We start from the raw sequence: 21,787 nt of genomic DNA on the forward strand, positions 1-21,787 counted from the left end.
ACACAATTGTTTGACATTTTGGAAAACTTTCTATTTCCAGACAATTTCCTGAAGCCTTAGAGGACCTGAATGAAGCCATAAAGCAGTGCCCCAACAACCGAGAGATCCAGCGGCTGCTCCAGCGTGTGGAGGAGGAGTGTCACCAGCTCAACCAGGAGGAGCACCAACAACAAGACTTGGAGCTGGAGCCTCCTCCCTCGCCTCCTCCTACGCCTCCCCCAGAAGAGGAGGAGTCCCTGTCCCTTTCCATGCCTCTCCCCCCTCCACCCGAGCCCCGTCTGGAGGACATGGAGCCCGTCCAGGACCTGTTTGAGGACGAGGACTACCTGGAGCAGGAGCTGGAGGCCATGTCTATGGGTCTGCCCCCACCTGAGTCTCACACCAATTCTTCCAGCCTCCCCATCATTCAGAGCCCCCCACTCTCCCCGACACATCCGGATCAGATCTACTTAGCTGGAGGTTCTCCCATGGGCCAGCCTTACGAATATCACCCCACCTCCTCCTCCATGTCCTCCCCAACCCGCGGGACGTACCAGCCCACGTCGCCCTCACTCTCCCCGACGCATCAAAACTCCCACTACCGACACAGCCCGCCTCATACCTCCCCGGTGCACCAGCCGTCCTACCGCTTCAGCCCGCCTCCTATGGGTAGTGGGGGGCAAGGGATGGACCACCAGAGCCCACCGCCTTCACCTTTACGTAGGGCTGCTCAGTACAGAGCCAGTCCACCAGTAGAGAGTGTTTGTCTGTATAGGTCCCAGTCCGGTTCCCCTGTGCGCTACCAGACGGAGCAGCTCCCAGGCCGACCCAAATCTCCCCTGTCTAAGATGAGCAGCCAGCGTTCCTTTCAGCTGAGCTCCCAGCCCTCTCTGTCCTCCCAGCACCACCAAGCCCAAGGCCTTCGTCTTCAGCCTTCTATAGCCCAAATAGTCCGCACAAACCAGCCCAGCAATGTGATGGGCAACAGCAGCTATGGTGGCCAGATGGGTCACTCCATAGGCAGTCGTTACCAAGGAGGTTCAGTAGATGTGGAGAGCCGATTGGTGTACCAGCCTTCCCTGGATGGACGGTCCATGTCCCAAGTCCAGGCCAGCCTCAGCTCTGGGGCCCTCTGTCAGCACGGCGGCCGAGGAGGGGTTATGGAGTCGGGCTTGTTGAAGGATGAGCTACCCCAGCGCCCCTCCTCTGCCTACCGCGCCAGCAGCGGGGGCCCGGGGGGCATCCGTTACAGCCAGACACCTCAAATCAGCCGCAGCCAGTCAGCCGCCTACTACCCAGTCTCTGAGCACGTACTGGAGCGCGCCAATGCCATGCCCCCCTGCCAGCTGGGTTCTCCTGAGATCCCACATATGGTGAGACGCCCCGTCAGTGCCAATACTACTGAGATGAAGCAGCATGTGCCCACCCCGAGGCCTCTCATCCACTCTCAGAGCGTAGGCCTTCGATTCTCCCCCTCTAGCAACAACATCTCAACTGGATCCACCTCAAATTTAGCGCCGGGCTTCAGGCCTTCGTCTTCCATTCAGCAGATGGAGATCCCCCTGCAAGCCACGTATGAGCGCACCTGTGATGACATCTCTCCCATCTCTCCCTCCCAGGGCGGCGGGGGGCTGTATCAAGGCGAGACAACCCGTTCTCGGAACACGCCCTTCATGGGCATCATAGACAAGACGGCACGGACTCAGCAGTACCTGCATCAGCCCTCTCGGTCCAGGGGCATGACGTCCATGGACTCTGCCATCAGCCCCACCTCGCCCGGCCAGCTGGTCCAGCAAGGCTCCACCTACAGTCCCCCCACCTCACTGGGCAATATCGCCTACTACAACAAGACCAACAATGCCCAAAATGGACACCTGCTGGAGGAGGACTACTACTCCCAGACTCAGCCCCCCTCACTGGGCAAGCTGGCCAACGGCTCCCGCGGCAGTGGGGACATTCTGGAGCGGGTCAGCCAGGTGCCCACCTACCCGGATGTGAAGGTGGCGAGGACTCTGCCCGTGGCACAAGCCTACCAGGACAACATGTACCGCCAGCTCTCTCGTGACTCCCGGACCCAAGGCCCCACCTCCCCCATCAAACCAAAGAGACCATTTGTGGAGTCAAATGTGTGATGGCCTGTCTGTGATTGGTCGGTTGGACTGGGCTTGTTTGTGGGAGTGAGAGAAGAAAAATATTTAGCTCAACAGCAGATGCTGCTGACTCTTGTGTATGTGACATAGACAAACTCATCCTAAAGAACTCACGAGAGACAGATCGACTCAGAGAGAAAACCACAGAGCGGGCACACACACACACACATTTAGGGTATTAGACATTATCTTATATGAAAAACATAACTAACAGTGAGAAGCGATTATTTCATTATCATATTCTGCACACAGGTAGGATAACAGGAGGGTCCTAAGTTCTGATCTCATACTAAATCAAAGACCAGTGCACTTCCAAAAATGTTGAGAGGCACAAAGATCCCACAGGTGAACACGACGTGTGGGACTGAAAGAGTGAAAGTACTTATCATCGGACTCTACTCGTGGACTCTGTATCCATCTTCTGTTCTTTCAAAGTGTGCTCTTAACCAAGGTTGCTAGTAGGCTCTATTCTATGTAATACAATATTATATGTTCAATACTGTACATTGCTCAGAAAATACAAATGGCTCAACAACTCAGTACTTAGAGAAAAATGACAATATTTATAATTAAGTTATATATTGTACATAGAAATAAAACAAAACATAGTTTGCGTTTGAATTGTATTCTGTTAACCCTGCCTTTGTGTCCCACTGCTAGTCATATGGATGGATGTGGAAAACCAACCAGGGTAAGGAAGGAGGGACACTGACCAACTTTGAGTGATATGATTGCCTCATTTGTGTCAAAATAAAGAAGTTTTTGTTGTGGTGTAATACAAGAAAATGCTTTTTTTTAATGCTGTAATAGGTCCTCAATAATCTGAACTAGGGCTGCAACTAAAGATTATTTTCATTATTATTGAATCTGCGATTATTTTCTCGATTAATTCATTCATCATTGATTGTGTAAAATGTCAGAAAATAGTAGAATGTCTTGTTTTGTCCGACCAACAGTGGAAAACCCAAATAATGATATAAAACAGAAAAAAGCAGCAAATTCTCACATGGAAGTAGCTGCGACCAATGAATGTTTGACATTTTTGTTGGAAAAATGATTGAAATGATAGTTGCCAATTAATATCCAGTCAGTCAGTTAATCAAGTCTAAACTGAAACTCCTTTCTGAAATATCAAACTTAACCAACACGCATAAAGATTCAAATTCAAAATAAATGTCTTTAAATGTCTAGGCTTGCGCTGGTACTAAAGTCCAACTACTGCACATGCTTCCAAACCAGTCACTTCACCTCATTTCTGAGGTTCAGAGATGTAAATTATAATCTATTATATTTCTTTACAGTTTCACTACTCTGTCACAGACTTCATGACACTCTTTATTGTGATGCTAAACCAATCAACAAGGTTGCAACAACCTGGAATACCTGCTTAACCATCTGCTTAAATAAACAGGCAAACCATCAGTTGCCGTAGTTTTTTTTTTTTTTTTTTTTACAAGCTCATAATGATGATTGTTTTGCAGAATTCATAAAACTGGTTTTGAGGACAGATTGCTGCATTAGACACAAAAACGAGGCCTTGAGAGCAATATATTTGTTTCTAGTATGAATAGACTGAATGATGCCGGTTCAATGAATGAATAGTAAATCCTGTGTTGGGTGATTTTTATCTTGTGGTAGATGAGTATCAAAGTTCGCCTTTGTCCCTCCTCCGTACATAACAACACTGTATGCTCCTAGAAGAGAGTAGAACATGCAGTACATATGCTAGTGATGGGGTAACATGAATAGTGCTCAGCGACTAAAAGCAAGCAAATGCATACACAACCACTGTTAGAGACATTTCCCCTTCTCCTGCATTCTTTTGTGCCATTTCTTTCGATCCATCGTGCATTTTTATTCCGCCACCTCTGCACTAAAAATGCCTGTTAAGTTCTTAACTAAGGGTGCACTTTATGTATTTTACTTACTTTGTTGTTATGATTGTTGAACTTGGAGAACGTGGGTGTGTGAGCGGTCAGACCTCTGACCGGTGATAACAGACTATCATAGACACTATTATATGATTTACAAAGCAGTGATGAATGACAATATGAAGAGAAAACAATGTTTTTAAACTGATGAAGATGTATAGACTTTCTAGCACAAGTTGTATATACTGGCTCGCATATTCCACTCAGTCCAGCTTGGGTTTCCTGAATCAAGCAAGTCATATTTCAGTATTCCACATCCTAAAAGATCTCTTGTTACAGTCCTGTAACTCCAAAGCGGCCAGTCTAACGCACTGGTCTTGTGCACATCTGGAAAATAAGTCTTCTGCAACAAAATAAAGGATTACTGAGGTTTCAGTACCCAGAAACTCCATATCTGGAGGTTGACTGATAGAGAAAGCATCATAATGAGAAAATAAAGTTATTTGTATATGTGGAAAAAGTTATAGACCGTTTGTCTGTAGCCCTTTATTTTGGTTCTCTGATAAAGAATATCTAAAGAGAGACAGTTCCTCCTGACTGCTCATCCTCAGCTCCACCTGCTACCAGAGAGATGCCCTACTTATCTTTACAGAAATGAAGGTATAAACTGTATTATACTTAATTTAAACTTCTAAAATTGAAGATATTTGAGGGTGTATGGTTTCAAGCTGTCTGTGTATATTAGTTTGCTGTAAATAGTCTGATGCATGTTATATTCTTTCCATGAGCTCAAGCAGAAACATGTATAGCAGTGTCCTGACGCTGGTGTGTGATATAACATTTGGATTAAGATAAGGAGACTGCTATCCTTGAACTGTCCTTATCATTTTCCTTCAACCTCACCAGACAAAAGCGAAAAGGTTCTTTTATTTTATTTTTAATGTATTTGCTTGCTGAGCAGAGTTCTCTTGTCTGTAAATGTGAGCTTTCAGATCGCTGTGATAAAAAGTTTAATTAAAAACAATAAAAAAGAATGTGTTTTTATCTCATGATAACTGATTGTAATCTGTACAGTCAAACCTATGTATTGGAAAAAAAAAAAACATATTTATAAATGGTTACCAACTGAAACACGCCCTGCATGTCAGTCATTTATTTTACTCATTAGGTTGACATAACATGATTTTTTTGGACCACAAGACAACATGTAACACCAACAACTGCACAGTAACACATTTCTGTACAATATGATGCATTCCAATACAATCGCTTTGCAGGATACTACATTTGTAAAGCTTGTACTGTTGTGTTGTTGCATTGGATCGCATTATATTAAGTGCTCATGTAATTTACATCATCATACATCTGGACCTTTTAACCCAACTATGAACAGCAGTTTGACCAAAAGATTGCGCTGTTTTCTGAAAATTGTCCATCAAGTTTTGCACTTGAATTTTACACAGAATTTTATTTTATGTTTTTACATTTGAACCGTTCTTGGGGTAACAATTCCTATAAAGTTCATGCACACCAAAAAGTCTTATTGACAGGTGTGTGGACTCAAAATTCATGACTGTGAAAAAAAAACAAAAGATCACACACACTGTCAACCATTTTAGTCCTCAGACCTTCATTGAATAAAATGTATTTACCTCATTTACTTCATCTTTTACCTGATGAAGGTCTGAGTACCAAGATGTTGTCAATAAAGTGAATACAAGTGATTGACACTGTGCAGGATTCTTTGTTTTTCCTCACAATCTTTCTTGGGAAACATTTGAAAGCTACAGTAGTTCCTTCAACAGAAGGATTCCCAAATATTTTTGATGCACGATATCCCTAAACTGCACTGCACAACTGCATAATAACATTGTTGCATTGACACTGACACTTATCTCTATCATGGTGTATAAATTTACTGCACGGCGTATTTTAAAATCTAAAATCCCCGCATTTAAGGCCCCATACTTTCATCAAAAGAAAAGCAAAAAGTAATCGACTTAAGACAATGTTGCTCTGCCATTTGAATTCTGGTTGAAAAGAAGAAAAATCAGCTTGGAGTGACTAGTATAACCTATAACCAAAAGATAACCCGTTAAATACACTGATAGACATTTCAAGTGTTTACAGAAACTCAGACGGAAGCTGTCGTCCTTGGAGGAGTGATCGATACCTGTAACGTGGAACGGAAACTGTCTCTAGTCCTTCTTGTTTTTGTGTGTGAACAGGTGAATCAGTCCAGGCACGAGCACCATAACAATCTGAGGCACTATGACAAATTTGACAAAGAACAGGCCGTAGAAGAGGCCTTGCGGTCGGACCGGCAGCGGCAGACGATTAACGTGGTACAGTCCCATGGATGCGATGGCCAGAGACAAAGCCCGCGGCGCCCAGGGAAGAGACCATCCACCAGGCTTCCAGTACTGGGCCAGTCCCAAACCCAGAAGGGCTCCGCAGTCTCGAGTCAGAGAGGAGAACGGCGCTGTATCCAACCGAATCCACTCTGCACGGCTGCACCATTTCTTAGCCAAAGTAATAGACCTACAGAGTAAAACAGGCGGGAAAACGTTCTTCAGCTTCACCTCACAGAGATTATTAGCACCGAACAGACACCAGTACGATAAAAGACTCACCAGGAGAGGTCGATCCCCAGCTGCTCCAGTCCAGCGTGTAGCATCAGAGTGCCGAACAGCAGACCGATGCTCAGCATGAAGAAGAACAGCAGGGGGCGACCTTCTGGTACTCTGCGGCTCAGGACAACCCCCAGAATGAAACCTGACAGGAAGAATTGATCGGTTTAGATTTGCAATGAAAAATATAGTGTGTGTTCTTGCTTAACCTCTGTGCTAACAAAGGATTACTTTTTACTGCTCACACAAATAATCTCCATATTAAGAGTGGGTGAAAGGATGATATATACCAGGAGACAATTTTAGGGAAGGGAGAACAATTTTTCCCTATAATTCATAATGTGATTAACATCTCTGAGCGCGTTAGGCTGCAGTGGGAAATGTTGCAAATCAATGTGTGAGAGGTAATATTGGATTCATATGATTTTTGCAGAATTACTTGTCAGGTATTTAACTGAATGAATTAGAGGCAATATAGTCTGATTGTGTAACCCATTTACAATTTCTCAATTGATTTTCCAGAACATGGATTATATTATGACATCTACAGTGCAGTGCGAAACCTTTAAACCACTTTAGATGTTTAGATTCTTATCTATAATGCGCTACCATCATGGAGGTGTCCGAATTTATTCTGCAGCATGGCAACGACCCCAAATATGCAGCCAGAGTCATAAAGAGCTATCTTCAGCAGCGACAAAAGGAACAAGGAGTCCTGCAACAGATGGTTTGGCCCCCTCACATAGCCCTGATCTCAACATCATGGATCCAGTCTGGGATCACGTGAAGAGAAAGAAGCAGCTGAGACACTTAAATCCACAGAACAAGTGTGGCAACTTCTCCCAGATGAAGGAACAACCGACCTGCCAAGAACCTGAGAAACTGTGTGCAGGTGTATGGAAGAGGTTTCTTCTGTTTACTGAACTTTGAATGAAATTAAGTGATAAATAAAAACCATTCATGGTATCATGTTTGAAAGCTTCCTCACTTTACTTTAACGCCTAAAATGTTTGCACAGAACTATATATATCAATATTTTTATGTAAAATTATAAATAGCTTGATAGATGATTTAATCCATACAGCCCACCCCTACTCCAATGTTTCAGCTCGTGTATGAAACTGTATTCAGACCTGTGATGGAGCCAGCGATGACCTGATGAGGGAAGTGGGCGAGGATGAAGATCCTAGAGAGTCCGACTGCCACCAGCATCAGCACATACAGCAGGAAAGGAACAGCTGATAACAGCACACTGGAGAGAGGTACGAACATAAGGCAAAAACATAAAAGCTTATTAAGGAAAGAAACATATACGTAGGTTTTAATAAGAGTAAAATGAAATAGAAGATAAAAAACCTGAGGATAAAAATTACAGCAGTTTGAGATATGAGTTAAAGTCCAATTTTAAATTTAATTTGAGGCAGTGTGGCAAAGAAAAAAGTCTTAAGCCTTGATTTAAAAGAACTGGGAGTCGAAGCAGACCTCAAGTTTTCTGGGAGTTTGTTCCAGATATGTGATGCATAAAAACTAAATGCTGCTTCTCATGTTTAGCTTTAACTCTGGAGACAGAAAGCAAACCTGTGCCAGATGATCTGAGAGGTCTGGATGGTTCATAGAAATGTATTCTGGCTCTAAACCATTCAAAGATTTATAAACCAACAGTAGCATTTTAAAAGTCAATTCTTTGATGCACAGGAAGTCAGTGCTAAGATCTAGTTTCTTCATGTGTCTTGTAAAAGCCAAAAGGTCACACCTGTGAGTACGGGAGTACAGAAATGACCCCAGGGAGGAAACCACGACCCACCAGACTGCCGCCGTCACCATCGCATGTCCTGACGGACTGCCTGAAAGACAGACGTTAGCTTTAGAGCTCTGACTGTGGATTAAGTGGACTATTAATGATAAATGTAACGGCTACATGTCAACATTTTCCAATGAGGACTTCTCACCTGGCCCGGTTTCACAGGTGGAGGAAAACTGGTGGACGTTGGGCTGCTTGTTGACAAAGAGACGTGATTCGCCTATCCACCAGAACGGCCTCTCTCCAAACAGCATCCTGGAAAAAAATCATTATTTTACAACACATAACATACAATTAAGTACATTTCTGTAATGTAAAGCTGCATGCCGTCACCTAATATTACTGTGTAACATCATGACTTTATGTTGTGTTTAACTCTGGATATTAAAACCTGTTTCTCTTTGTCTCCTATCTCCAACAATCATTCAACAATCAATCTCTTCCAATTTCTACTACTCCAACCTTAGATCTTTCTTCTTAAATCTTCTTTCAGCTATTCTTAATATACTGTTGTAATTAAGTGACCACTCTTTTTTCCTTTCATATACTGGTTTCTTATATCCAGGAAAAAATGCGACAACTACTAACTCTGACTGTGCTGTGCATTAAAGGACAGGTTCACAATTTTTCAAGGATGTCTTACAACAACAGTCAGGTGTCCATATGAACAGTGAAAGAGGTTTTCCTTGCTGTATCATTCTTCCTGTTCATACTGGCTGTTAAAAGATCCTCTCCAAATATGCTTTCAATGTAAGTGATGTGGGCCAAAATCCACAGTCATTTTGTGCAAAAATGCATTTAAAAATTTAGCTGAAGCTTATATGAGGCTTCAGGAGTCTGAGTTAGTCATATCAAGTGGATATCTGCCATATTTACAGTCTTTTTAGCATCAAATTCCCTCTTTGTGTTTCCTCAGACAGTGTTTCCATGTTAAGCTGTGGTGGAAGAATACTAACAAAAAGAGGGACTTTGGCACTAAAACATTGAAGGATATTTACTTGATTTGACTCATTTGGTCTGCTGAAACTTCATATTAGCTTCAGATAAACCTTTAAATACATTTTTGCACAGAAAGAGGACTGTGGATTTTGGCCCCCATCACTGACACTGTAAGTGCATTATGAAGGGATTTTCTAATGGTCAGTACGAACAAGAGGAATGATTACAGCAAGAAAAACTTGTTTTAATGTTCATTTGAGCACCTGACTGTTGTTTTAAGACGGACTTGAAAAATTGTGAATCCGTCCTTTAAGGTTCCGCTGTTGTCTGTTTCACCTCGGACAGTGCACAGGGTCGGACTGCGTTAGCTGGTCCCGGAAGCTGGGACGTCAACAGAATGAATATTAAAACTGTTTCAAACTTCATTGTTACGAATAACAGTCGAAAAGAGAAAATATCACATTTGTTATTTTGTCTAACTTATATTGACTGATTTAGTTTTCAACCGGCCGTTTAGCTACATGCTAACATGTCCAAGACAACTAAAATGTTCATAGAGTAAAAGCCACACGTTTTAAAAAAAACCCTGTTTAAACTGATCCTTACCATTTAAACACCAGGTTTAACCACTCCGATATGGCCGCCACCCAAACCACCGCCACTCCATCCCGTCGGCTGATGAAATAAGTGAAAGGAAACACCAACAGGAAAGCTGCTTTGGGATCTCCAATGTGAGTGACAACCAGCCAAAATGTCTCCAGACTTCTCGTGTTCTGCTGGAGACTCTCTGCCATCCAAACGCCTTCGGTGTAAACGGCCTCCATTTCTAACTCCTCTCCCAAAACATGCAGCTACAAGAAAACTCAATCCTGGTTGTTTTGTAACGTTACTTCTTGATGGACTGCAACAACGGTGACAGTTACGTCACATTTCCGGTAGAGGGAGCCCGTTAACTTACAGTTGAATTTAACGGGTTTTTGTTTTTTTTTTTCTGTTGTTTTACCTTTTTTATGTATTTATTTTATTCATTATTTTTATTTTTTATTATATATTATTTATTATTTTCTTTCTATTTTTGTTCACTGCGAATCAAAAGTATAGTACAAGTTTATTATTATTATTATTATTATTATTATTATTATTATTATTATTATTATTATTATTATTATTATGTGTTGTTTGTGAATCTCCTTGGCATTTCGTTCCCAAAAATGTACCTCATGTTCGTTAATGTACACAATAAAGTGGAATAAATGAATGAATGAATGAATGAATGAATGAATGAATTCACTACAATAGGACAATTGAAACTTTAAAAAGGAAATTCAAACATTGCATTGGAGTAAGAGATGGTAAAACCCGATGATTGACCCTTGGTTGTTACCTAAATAAATAGCATAGGCTACATAACGCACTTTAAAAAAACATTTAAAAAAACAAAAAACTTTATTTACAACAGGTTTACCATTCCACCAACAGTAACAAGGCAATGTATGCTCGAGGTAGTGCACAGATCATAAGACATCCATGAAGAAATAAAAAGATAACATAACAACATAAACTAAATTAAATGAAATAAATTACAAATCAAATGCATTGCATAAGGCTCTAGTTTTCACAGCTTTAGAGTTTACGCACTATTTTAGTGTGTGCAAGAAGGATTTTAAGAAGAACATGAAGACAGTAAGGTTGGGTTTCTGTTTTGCAAATTTTCTGGCGTGTATATGTAATTTTGATAATAAAGAAATAAGATGAATAACATACCTTTTCCTGAGGGGCATTAAATTACTTCTTAAAATCCATTTTTATGGACCTGCTTTTAATTGATGTCGTCTTTTTGCCATCTTTTCTAAAAAATTTTATCTTTTATCGTCCTTTGGTCTTCTCTCTACTGTGTTTTTACGTCTTTTGTCTTCTTGTGTTAACCTTATCATAATTTTGTCTCGCTTTTGAACTGTTTGACTTTCTGTTGTTATATTGCTTTCTGAGTATTCTGGTTTTGTTTTGTCTGTCAAAGCACTTTATAAACTCTGTTTTTAAAGATGCTATATACATAAAGTTATTATTATGATTATTGTAAAGAATCAAGTTTGAGTATCTAATTTTCTGTTTAAAAAAGATTAAATCTGACCCAAAAAAGATGAGTTGTCATTTCATCTTTTTTTTTCTTTTTTCTTTCTTACTTTTATTTTATTTTATTTTATTTTATTTTTTACAAAATTCAATTACAAACCTTTATGACATATTTCAATTATACAAAACATACATTTATGTTGGAACAATAGGATACTTAAGACAAAAAATGGCATATAAAAAGACAAAACAAATATGTTTAAATACAAACAAGTCCAATAAAGAAAAAAAGTTTTGGGCGTTTCTGTCCTTCATGCATTGAAGAGATTTTGCAAATAGCTTCAGTTCATTCTTTCATCAGTTGATATGGGGCTTAACTTTAAATATTCACATCTATGAATTAAATCACATTGTTTGCCAGAAAATCCAAGTTTTTCTCCTTCTTAAGTACTCCAGCTTCAATCGATATCACATTTAGAGGGTGCAGCAGTATGTCCTTAGATTGAAGTTAGCTCTGAAATGATTAAAAGAGAAAATTCCCGCACAGATTCACCACTGTAAAAATATGTTTTAAAGTCTCAGCATCTCTCTAGTTGTCTTTTCATCTCTGTGTTGATCATGGATGTATTATAAGATTATTATGTATTACATTATTAACTTATTATACATTCATGGTGGTGACAGAAAAAACATAACGGGACAGACTTCGACTATGACTTCTTTATTTTCATCACTTTATTTATAGAAATTGCCATAAAACATGTGTGACAATAATACAATGACAAAGAACAATTAGGCATCATAATGAAATAAGGATAATAAAGGACATGACTTCACTCTCAGTTTGTTGATACAGTCAACATGGTAACAGGACAAATGGTCAAAGTAATAATAATAAATAGATAGATAGAAAAAAACTTAACAGAACAGGTAGGCAATAAAATCAGATTTCTTTAAAAAGGAGCATACTAACTGTATGTGCACATTTCCTATTATTTATAAATTGGATAGACTCAAAATACTCTCTAAATTCAAACGACTTCAATCATAGACTGTATATAAAGATTTTTATTATCTATGTATTTATTTATTTTCTGTATATAAAGATTGATTTATACACAGTCCTTGCGCCCAGGCTTTCGTCTGGACACGTCATCACGTCGCTTTACGTAAGGCAGGCGCTCCGGTTTCCTGGCGGAGAAGATGGCGGCTCCTGGACCGGGGGAGTATTTCAGCGTCGGGAGCCATATCTCTTGCTTCACCTGCTTGGGCCAACGTCTGCAGGGAGAAGTGGTCGCGTTTGACTACCAGTCCAAGATGTTGACTCTGAGTATCCTTTGCCTGTTTGGAGCCGTGGATGGCTCGCTGGCCTGCCGGGCTGCGAGGGGCCTGTAACCGAAAATATGTCAGATAGTGGTCCGCGCATGCGTGATTGGCGGCCGCTGAGTTAAATATCTTTGTCCGTTTTTAGATACTTTCATCGCATGGTAGCTGCACATCCGTGTGTTATCTGCTGCGGGTCGTGTTGGTGCTGCTGGGTCATTTCATGGCTCCACGTTATCTGCTTGTGTTTTGAAAGCACTCATTGTGTTGCCGGAGCTCGACATGGATCACTATCTGGCAGCGGCATCATGGCTGTGTGCTCCCAACTGGCACCGACCGCCGCTAGTTAAGCGAGCTAACTGCCGTTTAACGCATCTCACTTTGGCTCATGTACGCATATTTAGAGCCACATAAATTCTGGTGTTGTTACGTGGAGATGCTGGTGGGTATTTTCCAAACGCTGACGATGAATGGACACCGAGTCCCCCGTTTTCCACGCTACAATGAAAGTTGCTGTTAACAGCTAGCTCGGCTAATATGCTACGTTTCGGTCAACCCCACACCGACGCTACGAGCTCAATTAACCGTATTAGCTGGGCTGTCCCCCTCGTGTTTCATCCCAATCGGGTGACATTGTAATTATTGGGTGATTATTGAATGAATTGTGGCGCTCTTGCATTTAATTTCGGCACGATTCAAGTGCCTCGAGCATCATGTGTTCATCACAACCGATGCTAGCTTGCTGTTGAGCGTGTCTACACCCTTTCATGGGTGTGTGTGTGTAGTGTGGGCATCATTCAGGGGCCACCTCATGACTTAGATTCACTGAAGCCCTAAGATATAGTTAAAGGATGGATTCATAATTTTTCAAGTCTGTTTTAAAACATTTAAAATAGGTTTTTCTTGCTGTAATCATTCGTCCTGTTCATGCTGGCCATTTGAAGATCCATTCATAGTGCACTTACAATGGGAGTGATGGGAGCCAAAATGCACAAGCCTCCTTCTGTGCAAAAAATGTATTTAAAACTTTATCTGAAGCTAATATGAAGGCGTCCAAATGAGTCAAATCAAGTAGATATTTTTCAACATTACAATCTTTTCATTGGGACTTTTCATGGAAACACAAGGAAGGAATTTTATGCTAAAAAAGACTGAAAATTTGACAGATATCCACTTGATACGACTAACTCAGACTGCTGGAGTCTCATACAGTATAAGCGTTAAATAAACATTTAATTGCATTTTTGCATCAAATGACTCTACGGTACACACTGTGGCTTTTTGGCCCCCCATCACTTACATTGAAAGCACAGTACAGCGAGAGAGGAAAAAACTCTTTGAGTGTTCATACGGGCGCCTGACTGTTGTTTTAAGACTGACTTAAATCGTGAAGCTATCCTCCTTCAACATGGCCGAGCTGTAGGGTGGGGACCCCGAATGAATGAATGAATGAATGAATGAATGAAGTGAGTACATTGAATGAAGAGGCTTTGACGGTTGGCATTACAGGCCTTTTTGTCCACTAGAAGCATAGACATATCCTAGTTAGAACATTGTGACAGGGCAGTTTGTATTGGAAGGTACTGAGGAAACTTCACAGTCAAATGAGTTTTTAGTAAAACCCTCTTGACTCATGCAGGGAAGTAGGAAGCCTGCATATTTGCAACGAAGCTGTCTTTTACAGGGCTTACTGGTAGTCTTTTGATCAACAGCTCAAAATGAAACTAAGAATTTTCATTTTTGTGTTGAAACACACTTGGCATCGACAGTTGGAGCAGTTTTTTTTTTCCCACGGAGGTCAAACATGATAAGGTCATGCTGTCGCTGTTATAACAGGTCAAACCTTGCTCTAGCTTGTTTTTTTCTTTAAAATAAATGCCCCAACAAAATAAAAGGGCAATCAGCAAATGAATGCTGTAAGTAGATTGGTATAAAATATGTGGACTGCCTGTTCAGAACATACTCAAGCACCAGAATCCGCCCGACAAGCCGTGCCTGTGTTATTGCAGGGCACGTGAGGTCAGTGCCTCGAGGCGAAACGCTGTCAGGGGTTTTCCTGAAACCTCAGATTTATGTTGAAATAAATTCTCTTTTACTGTCTGTCTTTTAAAATTTTTAAACTTTTTCACTCAAAATGTCAATCAGGGGGACCTGGAATCAGCGCTTAAAGAGTTTCTCATGATCAGGCACTTCGTAAAATTAGATTAAAAGGTTTAATGAGGTTGGTGCAAAATTGAGGAAACTGCCACTGGGTAATTGACTCAAAAGACTGTGGATTTACTGGACTTGTTCAGCAAAGGAAGCTGTTAAAAAAATCTCACATCTTAATGAGTCTACCATTCATTCATGGTCACTATAGGTGGCAGCACTGCCTGTGGGTTGTTGCATGGTGTAACTGGCACTACCTCTCACTGTCAGCGTCGCCAGTCAGCCAGTGTTCTCTGCATCATAAGCGTCTCTGTGCGGTCTGACTGACGGCGTTTAGGTTCATCAGAGGTCAGATCTGAGTTGTGACTTTGTTTTGAAGCATTATCCAAAAGTTCCTTTTTTTTTTTATTTATGTGCCTTGACTAATGTTTTTCCAAAGAATGTGCTTCCACCAGCGGTAAGCCAAACCTCAACGACGTCATCCTGATCAACTTAGCCTATGTTTCTGATGTGGACATAATAAATGACCGCACTGAGACTCCACCCCCACTAGCATCACTGAATGTTAGCAAGGTAAGCCCATCAAGTTTGTTTCCCTCCTTTTTAATGTGTGTTGGTTCAGTGATGGGAATAATATAAGATGTGACTCAATTCAGGGCTTGATCCAACGGATGTGGCCTGTTCCTTAAGAGGACCAGCAGGTCTGACTGAGCCTCCTTCCCAAATAAGAGTATCCTCATAATAGACCTAAAGGTGCATTTGGGTGATTCTTGTCAACTTTTAAGACACATATTTTATGTCATAGGGGTGTAACTGTACACAAAATTCACAGTTCGATGTGTATGTCAGTGTTGAGGTCTCGGTTCAGTACGATGTCAGTACAGCAGGAAAAAAAGAGTTAGAAAAAGGAGTCAGGACACCTGCTGACAGCTGTTTTATGCTGTTTTATGGTCTAACTGTATATAAAGTAGTTGAAACTAGCTCCACCTCCAGCAGCTACAACAGTAACATGCTGCTCTAACACTGATGCTTCACTATTAATAATCTAATGATGTCACATATAATAATATGTCAGTCAAAGGGACCAAACCACGACTTTTACTGCAACACTTCATTTTTCTCTCTCAGAACTGCTTAAACGACGTGCTGTCTGAACACGTCACAAATCACATGTTTTTATTGTTGTTCTGAACGGCTTCACTCAAAGGCCACCGTCACAGAGAGGGGAGGGGAGGGGGGGCGGAGGAGACGTGGTATCAATTCACTACGGAGATAACAGAGCATATTTTAATAATAGTGTCGCGTTCAGTCAGTGTTACGAGTCTCTCATTTGTCATTCTGACTGCAGCGACACTACAGGGTAACCAGGCGACCTTGGCTAGCATACAAGCATGCTATGCATGCTACAGCTAAGCGGTGCACTGCCAAAATGTTGCAGGTGGAACTCAAGCTGTAGAAATATTGTTCCACGCGTCGTAGTAAGTGGATCATTAAACTATTTTGATAGTTATTGTTTTGGTCATGGAGCGTATACGTCATACGAATACACGTACCGTTCCACCCCTAATCTGTCATGAAGTAAACGACTGGTGACGTGTGGGTTGTGATGTTTCAACTCAGCACATGATGGACAACTGTACATTTACAACTTGTGTTTACACCTTTTCATTGATCTAGTTCAAGCACTGTATCTGCCAGCTGCCATCTGCAGCTGCTTGATATTTCTTGACTTTGATTTGACAAGAATCACCCGAATGCTTCAAAAAAAGAATTGAGCAGCCACAGTGGATTCTGGTGTAATGAGGCTTGGAAATGATATGCTGATTATGTCCTTCAAGTTTGGGCAAAATCAGTCCAATTTTGAAGAGCGTGTGAAACGAGACATATTCGCTCTAGAAACACAGACTTCTGAGGATCCAGTCCCTGAATTGTAGAACAGCAACATGTTTATTGATGGCTCTTTTATATTGGTAACATAAATTATGAAATTAAGTGTGTAACCTTAAATTAAGTCCTGCAATGAACTGGTTTCCTATTCAGGGTTTTTCTACTCAGTTAAGGCTAATGAGTGAAAGTGTAAAATGCATATGTATACTGTTCAGCCAATGAGATATATGACTTTCTTCTGGCAATTATGCATGTAAATTGGATTTAGACAACGTAATGAAATCCATATATAGAGTCTCTCCCACAGCGATAAATATTGTGAGCAATAACTGAATCCAGAACCAGAACACAATACAGGATTAAGTGTCCTGACTTGTTCTTATTGTATTTAAAAAAAAAAAAATAAGAATCTGGTCCTTGTTCAAATCTGTCAAAGCAAATAACGTGCGATGTTAAGAGTGCCTTTTGTTCTGTTCAACTCTCCGCAGCTTGCCAATCGAGCACGGACAGAAAAGGAGGACAAGCTGTCCCAAGCCTATGCAATCAGTGCTGGGGTTTCTGTGGAGGGCCAACAGCTATTCCAGACTATTCACAAAACGTAAGAACTTCATACTGGTGTTCAGTCCGCTGGTCTAAGTATTTTGTGCTGTTTGTCATTAGCTTACCTCAGTTAAGAGGTCTTCACAATCCCATCCAAAACCGACCCCTGGAAGACCTACCTGACCCCAAACATAAATACATAAATTAGATTTCTTAAAGAGACCTGACGGCATTCAAACACAGATCTGAGAATCACAAAACACAAACAAGCAGCAAGACGTTCCACCAAAAGAAACCGCCTCGAAAAACATTTTTTTTATCCTGAGCTGATTACGATTCACCATGTGATGAGAGGTGACGGAGTCCTACGGTGACAGAAGGGAACCTCTCCTGATTAGACTGAATACTCAGGTCCTGGATCAGGTCTGTTACTAGGAACTGATTGGACTCCTTAAGACTCCTTCTTCACCCACCAGTGTCATGTAAGAATGGATAAAAATAAGACCAGAACAGAAAACTCAAACTGAAGTCCAAAAAAAAAGAACTTTTTTAGAAAAATCTTTCAAAACAAAACCAACAACTAAGCAGAAACATGCTGCTAATAAAAAGTGAAAGTAGCTAATGAAATGTGGGAGGAAATGACTTTTTCTGAAAAAAATCACCCATTTGAAGGCAGATGAACCTTCTCAGATATTGTTCTGATTGACCTCTCCTCTGCCTCTAACACTGCCAGAAACAGAAGAGTCAACACATCCTCCCTCTTCCTCTGTATTTTATTGCGTTAAAAAAAACCATGTTTTGGTGGTGAGTTTGTGTGCTGAGTGTAATGAACGAGCACCAGCACGTCTTTGTTTCTCGCTATGACCTCTCTTAGTTCAGAGGTCTGTCAATCCAATTAGAAAAAAATCACATTTGGATGATGGATGGAGACTGCGGACGATATCGCTTCTCTACATGTTTATGCTTGTTGAACAGGTGCTTTGATAAATGACTTTTATTGGCTTTTTACTCGCAAAGCTTTTATTGCACTTACAGTAAGGAACGTAAAATGTTATCTTACTTCCTCTGGTTCACTGCGTCCACCTCTCTGCTCTGCTGTGTGTGTGTGTGTGTGTGTGTGTGTGTGTGTGTGTGTGTGTGTGTGTGTGTGTGTGGAGGAGGAATTGAGCCTCATCCTCCGTCAAACACACACACAGCAGAGCAGAGGAGAGGCTGCGGCGCGACAATAAGTTACACCAAAACGTATAAAAGAACCAATCTTAAAAATAACCCAGGTTCTTAAAATTTTAGAGCCAGTTCCAATTCAGAAACAGGTTTCTGGGTGGCATCAGGTGTCAGTTTTTGGCTGACTTGAGCTGATCCGAGTCCAGTTTTAATAAACATCTGTAGACAGAGGAAGACATGAAAATATTAATTCCACTTGCAATAAAAGGACTTGTTTTTGTTGACAGTTTATGTCAAAACATTTTCTTGTGATCACTGATAATTTGATGATTACAGAAGATGTCGAGTTCTTATTTTTTGATCTTGAGACAACAAAACATGACAGATAACTTCCTGCGTGTCCTCTGCTTTACTCACTTTGTGTCTGATTCAAATGTTACGTGATGTGTTTGATGGTATCAGGTTTTAGTCTCAGATACCTGATCCAGCCTTATTTTAGCCCCATATCAGACCGTTATTGGACACCTGTATGGGTGTTTTGATGATGCAACTTGCGTCAATGATTATGCCGTCATTTTATTATTTGACATAGAAATAGTCATACTGGGAGATACTTCCCTCTTTGACAAGTCGTGTAAATTGTTAAGATGAAATGAAGTGAAAAGATAAATCTTTGGAGTATGAAAGGTGTGCGTCACACCTTGTCAGTCCTGTTACATTATTCGCTTTACAAACAAACATCCTCCACATATAAGATGATGATTTTCTTTTCTCTGCAGCATCAAAGACTGTAAATGGCAGGAGAAGAACATTATTGTGATGGACGACGTCATAATCTCGCCGCCTTACCAGGTTGAGAACTGCAAAGGCAAAGAGGGAAGCGCTTTAAGTCATGTACGCAAAATAGTAAGTATGCTTTTTTTATCTATACATCTATATTCTATTGTGCAGATTTGTTTGCTGATTTTCTTCTTTTTTCAGCTATTAATTTAAGTTTAATTGTTTAGTTTGTTTAGTCCTAAGAGCCTGAGTTCATCTCTTCAAATAGCTTTTTTTTGTCCAACCAACAGTCCTAAACAAATCCTCACAATTGAGGAACCAGAACCAGCAAATTTTTTGGCATTTCTGCTTGAAAAATAACCCAAATGATTATTCAGTCATCAAAATCTTGTAAAGTAATTGTTTCCTGTCTACACGGCGGAATCATCATACTCAGATCACAGCTACCGTTTCACGTACGTTTGCATAAAAATTAGTAAAACCAAGATTTCTCCTTAATGCTTTAATTCCGTGTCAACACTAAAACAGATACATTTGAAAAGGCTTAATGTGTCAGAGCGGATTCTGTCCACACAAGCATGTTCAGGTTGTTTTAGTTCACCGTCTGTAATTAAGTGTGGGTTAAATCAGTTAAATCTCTGTTTCGGTTGGCAAAACTGCAAAACTGCAGCACTCTGCCAGCGTCAGAGACACTTCCTGAATAATATGACTGGCTGTACTGGCACAAAATGAGCAACTGCAAAAACTGCAGCAGATTTTTTTTTTTTTTAATATTGACATAAATCACTGTTTTTGAAAACATTGTATTTTTCCTTTTAACACCACAGCAGATTTACTGTTGTGACCTAAAGGAGAGGGGACAGGAGGTGGAGTGGGTGGGGTTGTAACAGAGCAGTCAACAAAGTTGTAAAATATAGACTTTCACCAAAATTTAGACTGTCATTAAACCTCTGTCACCATCTCACTGCAGCTTAAATAGCATCTTTCCTTCTACTGCTAGTGTCACCTGCAGTTATAAACAGTATCTCCTGAACGAGGTCTGTCACATCCTGTCTCTAAAACTGCTCCGAGACGTTTGAGAGTCTTGAGATTTCATGTGTCAAAGTCTAATTAGATTGAAATCTGGGCAAGAGACGGTTGAATTCACGACAGGAAGCAAATGTCTCTCACCCCATATCTGCAAACTTTTGACTGTTATAGTCTGGTTTATTGTTACCTGACGACTGAGAACATGATTCGAATCATCAGCAAAGAAACCCACTGATTAGAAACCTCAGTTTTTGCTGCAGGAGGAATGTTTTCGGTTTGTTTTCCCACAGACTGGGTGTCCAGATTGTTCATAACTTTTTTTTTTTTCTTACTCCTACAGGTTGAGAAACATTTTAGAGACGTGGAAAGTCAGAAGTCCATGCAACGTTCACAAGCACAGCAAACACAGAAGGACTCCACTTTATCTTCTTGAGTTGGCAGTGTGGGTCAACCGGGGAAGGCGACGCAGGTGGTTTTGTTCCCACTGCCAGACTAAGTCTGCATTCCTTGTCCTCAGTCTGAGACCACAAGGAGGAGCGCTGAGGGCCCTGGATCCAGAAGATCAAAATACCATTAAATGAAAAAGACAAAAAAGAAAGAGGAAAGATTAAATCTTAAATTAGACTTTATAAAGAATAATTTAAACATGAACCATAAAGCAACCATAGTTTCCTTAACTAACTTGTCTCATTCTGCCCCCACTCCTCCCCTCCTGTCCCTGAAGCCTTTTTCTTTTTTCCGCCCTCCTTCCTTTGCCTTCAGTTCCATTTCAAAAAGAGAAAACTAGAGCAGTCAGAAAGGCTTGTTAGCTTTATTTTCTGTCATTGTTTCCTTTTTTGCTGTATCCATGTTCTACTGTCTGTATTTTCTGTATTTTAAACAAAATGTGACTTGAAACGCCACACTTTAAAGGACATTTTCTAAAATAAAAGTAACAAAAATTCTGACTGTAATACTGTAATTTTCAACAACTTTTTGAAGGGCTTTCTGAAGAATGATTGAATTCAACAAGAGTATGACATCACTTTCTATGTTTCAACCTTGAGGTAATAGAAATGACTGGAAATACATCCATGGTGGGGTGTATTTCATGGGTAAGATCTTGGGCGTACGAGGCTCCTGTCAGGAAAATTTGTGGTTTTATATCCGTGAAAACTCAGCGTGACCATCACGGCTGTCCTTCAATCAGTGTTTTTGAACAGATTGAGTTTTCATAAGTGCTCAGGTTTCCTCTCCGTGATTGTTTGGTAGCTTTATTACGATGCATCCGTGTAATTACAGGCAACCTGAAGGCATCACGGTTTCAAATTAATTATTTAAATGCCTTAAGCCTCTGCTTTACTCTAAAGCTGTTTGATATTTACTGCTGTCCTCTGAGTGACACCTGGCAGTAAATCAGCAGTGTGAAATCTTTATTGAGATATGTAATTTACAAAGTTAACTGACTAGTATGAATACTACTAGACTTATATG

General features: G+C 40.6%; 3 protein-coding genes across 8 annotated transcripts in view; 2 read left to right on the top strand and 1 right to left on the bottom strand.

The window, feature by feature from the left end:
* tanc2b (tetratricopeptide repeat, ankyrin repeat and coiled-coil containing 2b) overlaps positions 1 to 2,742 on the top strand; it is a 144,498-nt gene extending 141,756 nt beyond the window's left edge. For all 6 annotated transcript variants that reach the window (XM_042396823.1, XM_042396824.1, XM_042396826.1 and 3 more), the window contains one exon: positions 41 to 2,742. In XM_042396823.1, the coding sequence (XP_042252757.1) occupies positions 41 to 2,111 (2,071 nt within the window). In that variant the 3' untranslated portion in view covers positions 2,112 to 2,742. The remainder of the gene's footprint in view (positions 1 to 40) is intronic.
* Positions 2,743 to 3,586: 844 nt separating this feature from the next.
* g6pc3 (glucose-6-phosphatase catalytic subunit 3) lies at positions 3,587 to 10,332 on the bottom strand. Its single transcript, XM_042398478.1, has 6 exons — positions 9,977 to 10,332; positions 8,580 to 8,686; positions 8,384 to 8,474; positions 7,764 to 7,882; positions 6,634 to 6,775; positions 3,587 to 6,541 (listed from the first exon to the last, which is right to left on the bottom strand). The coding sequence occupies exons 1-6, from the start codon at positions 10,192 to 10,194 to the stop codon at positions 6,199 to 6,201; spliced, it is 1,020 nt and encodes a 339-aa protein (XP_042254412.1). The 5' UTR covers positions 10,195 to 10,332; the 3' UTR covers positions 3,587 to 6,198.
* Positions 10,333 to 12,589: 2,257 nt separating this feature from the next.
* On the top strand, positions 12,590 to 21,258 carry lsm12b (LSM12 homolog b). Its single transcript, XM_042398322.1, has 5 exons — positions 12,590 to 12,773; positions 15,354 to 15,487; positions 17,290 to 17,399; positions 19,285 to 19,411; positions 20,655 to 21,258. The coding sequence occupies exons 1-5, from the start codon at positions 12,647 to 12,649 to the stop codon at positions 20,745 to 20,747; spliced, it is 591 nt and encodes a 196-aa protein (XP_042254256.1). The 5' UTR covers positions 12,590 to 12,646; the 3' UTR covers positions 20,748 to 21,258.
* The last annotated feature ends 529 nt before the right edge of the window (positions 21,259 to 21,787 follow it).

This window comes from Thunnus maccoyii, chromosome 20, assembly GCF_910596095.1.
Source record: "Thunnus maccoyii chromosome 20, fThuMac1.1, whole genome shotgun sequence".
Lineage (NCBI taxonomy): Eukaryota > Metazoa > Chordata > Actinopteri > Scombriformes > Scombridae > Thunnus > Thunnus maccoyii.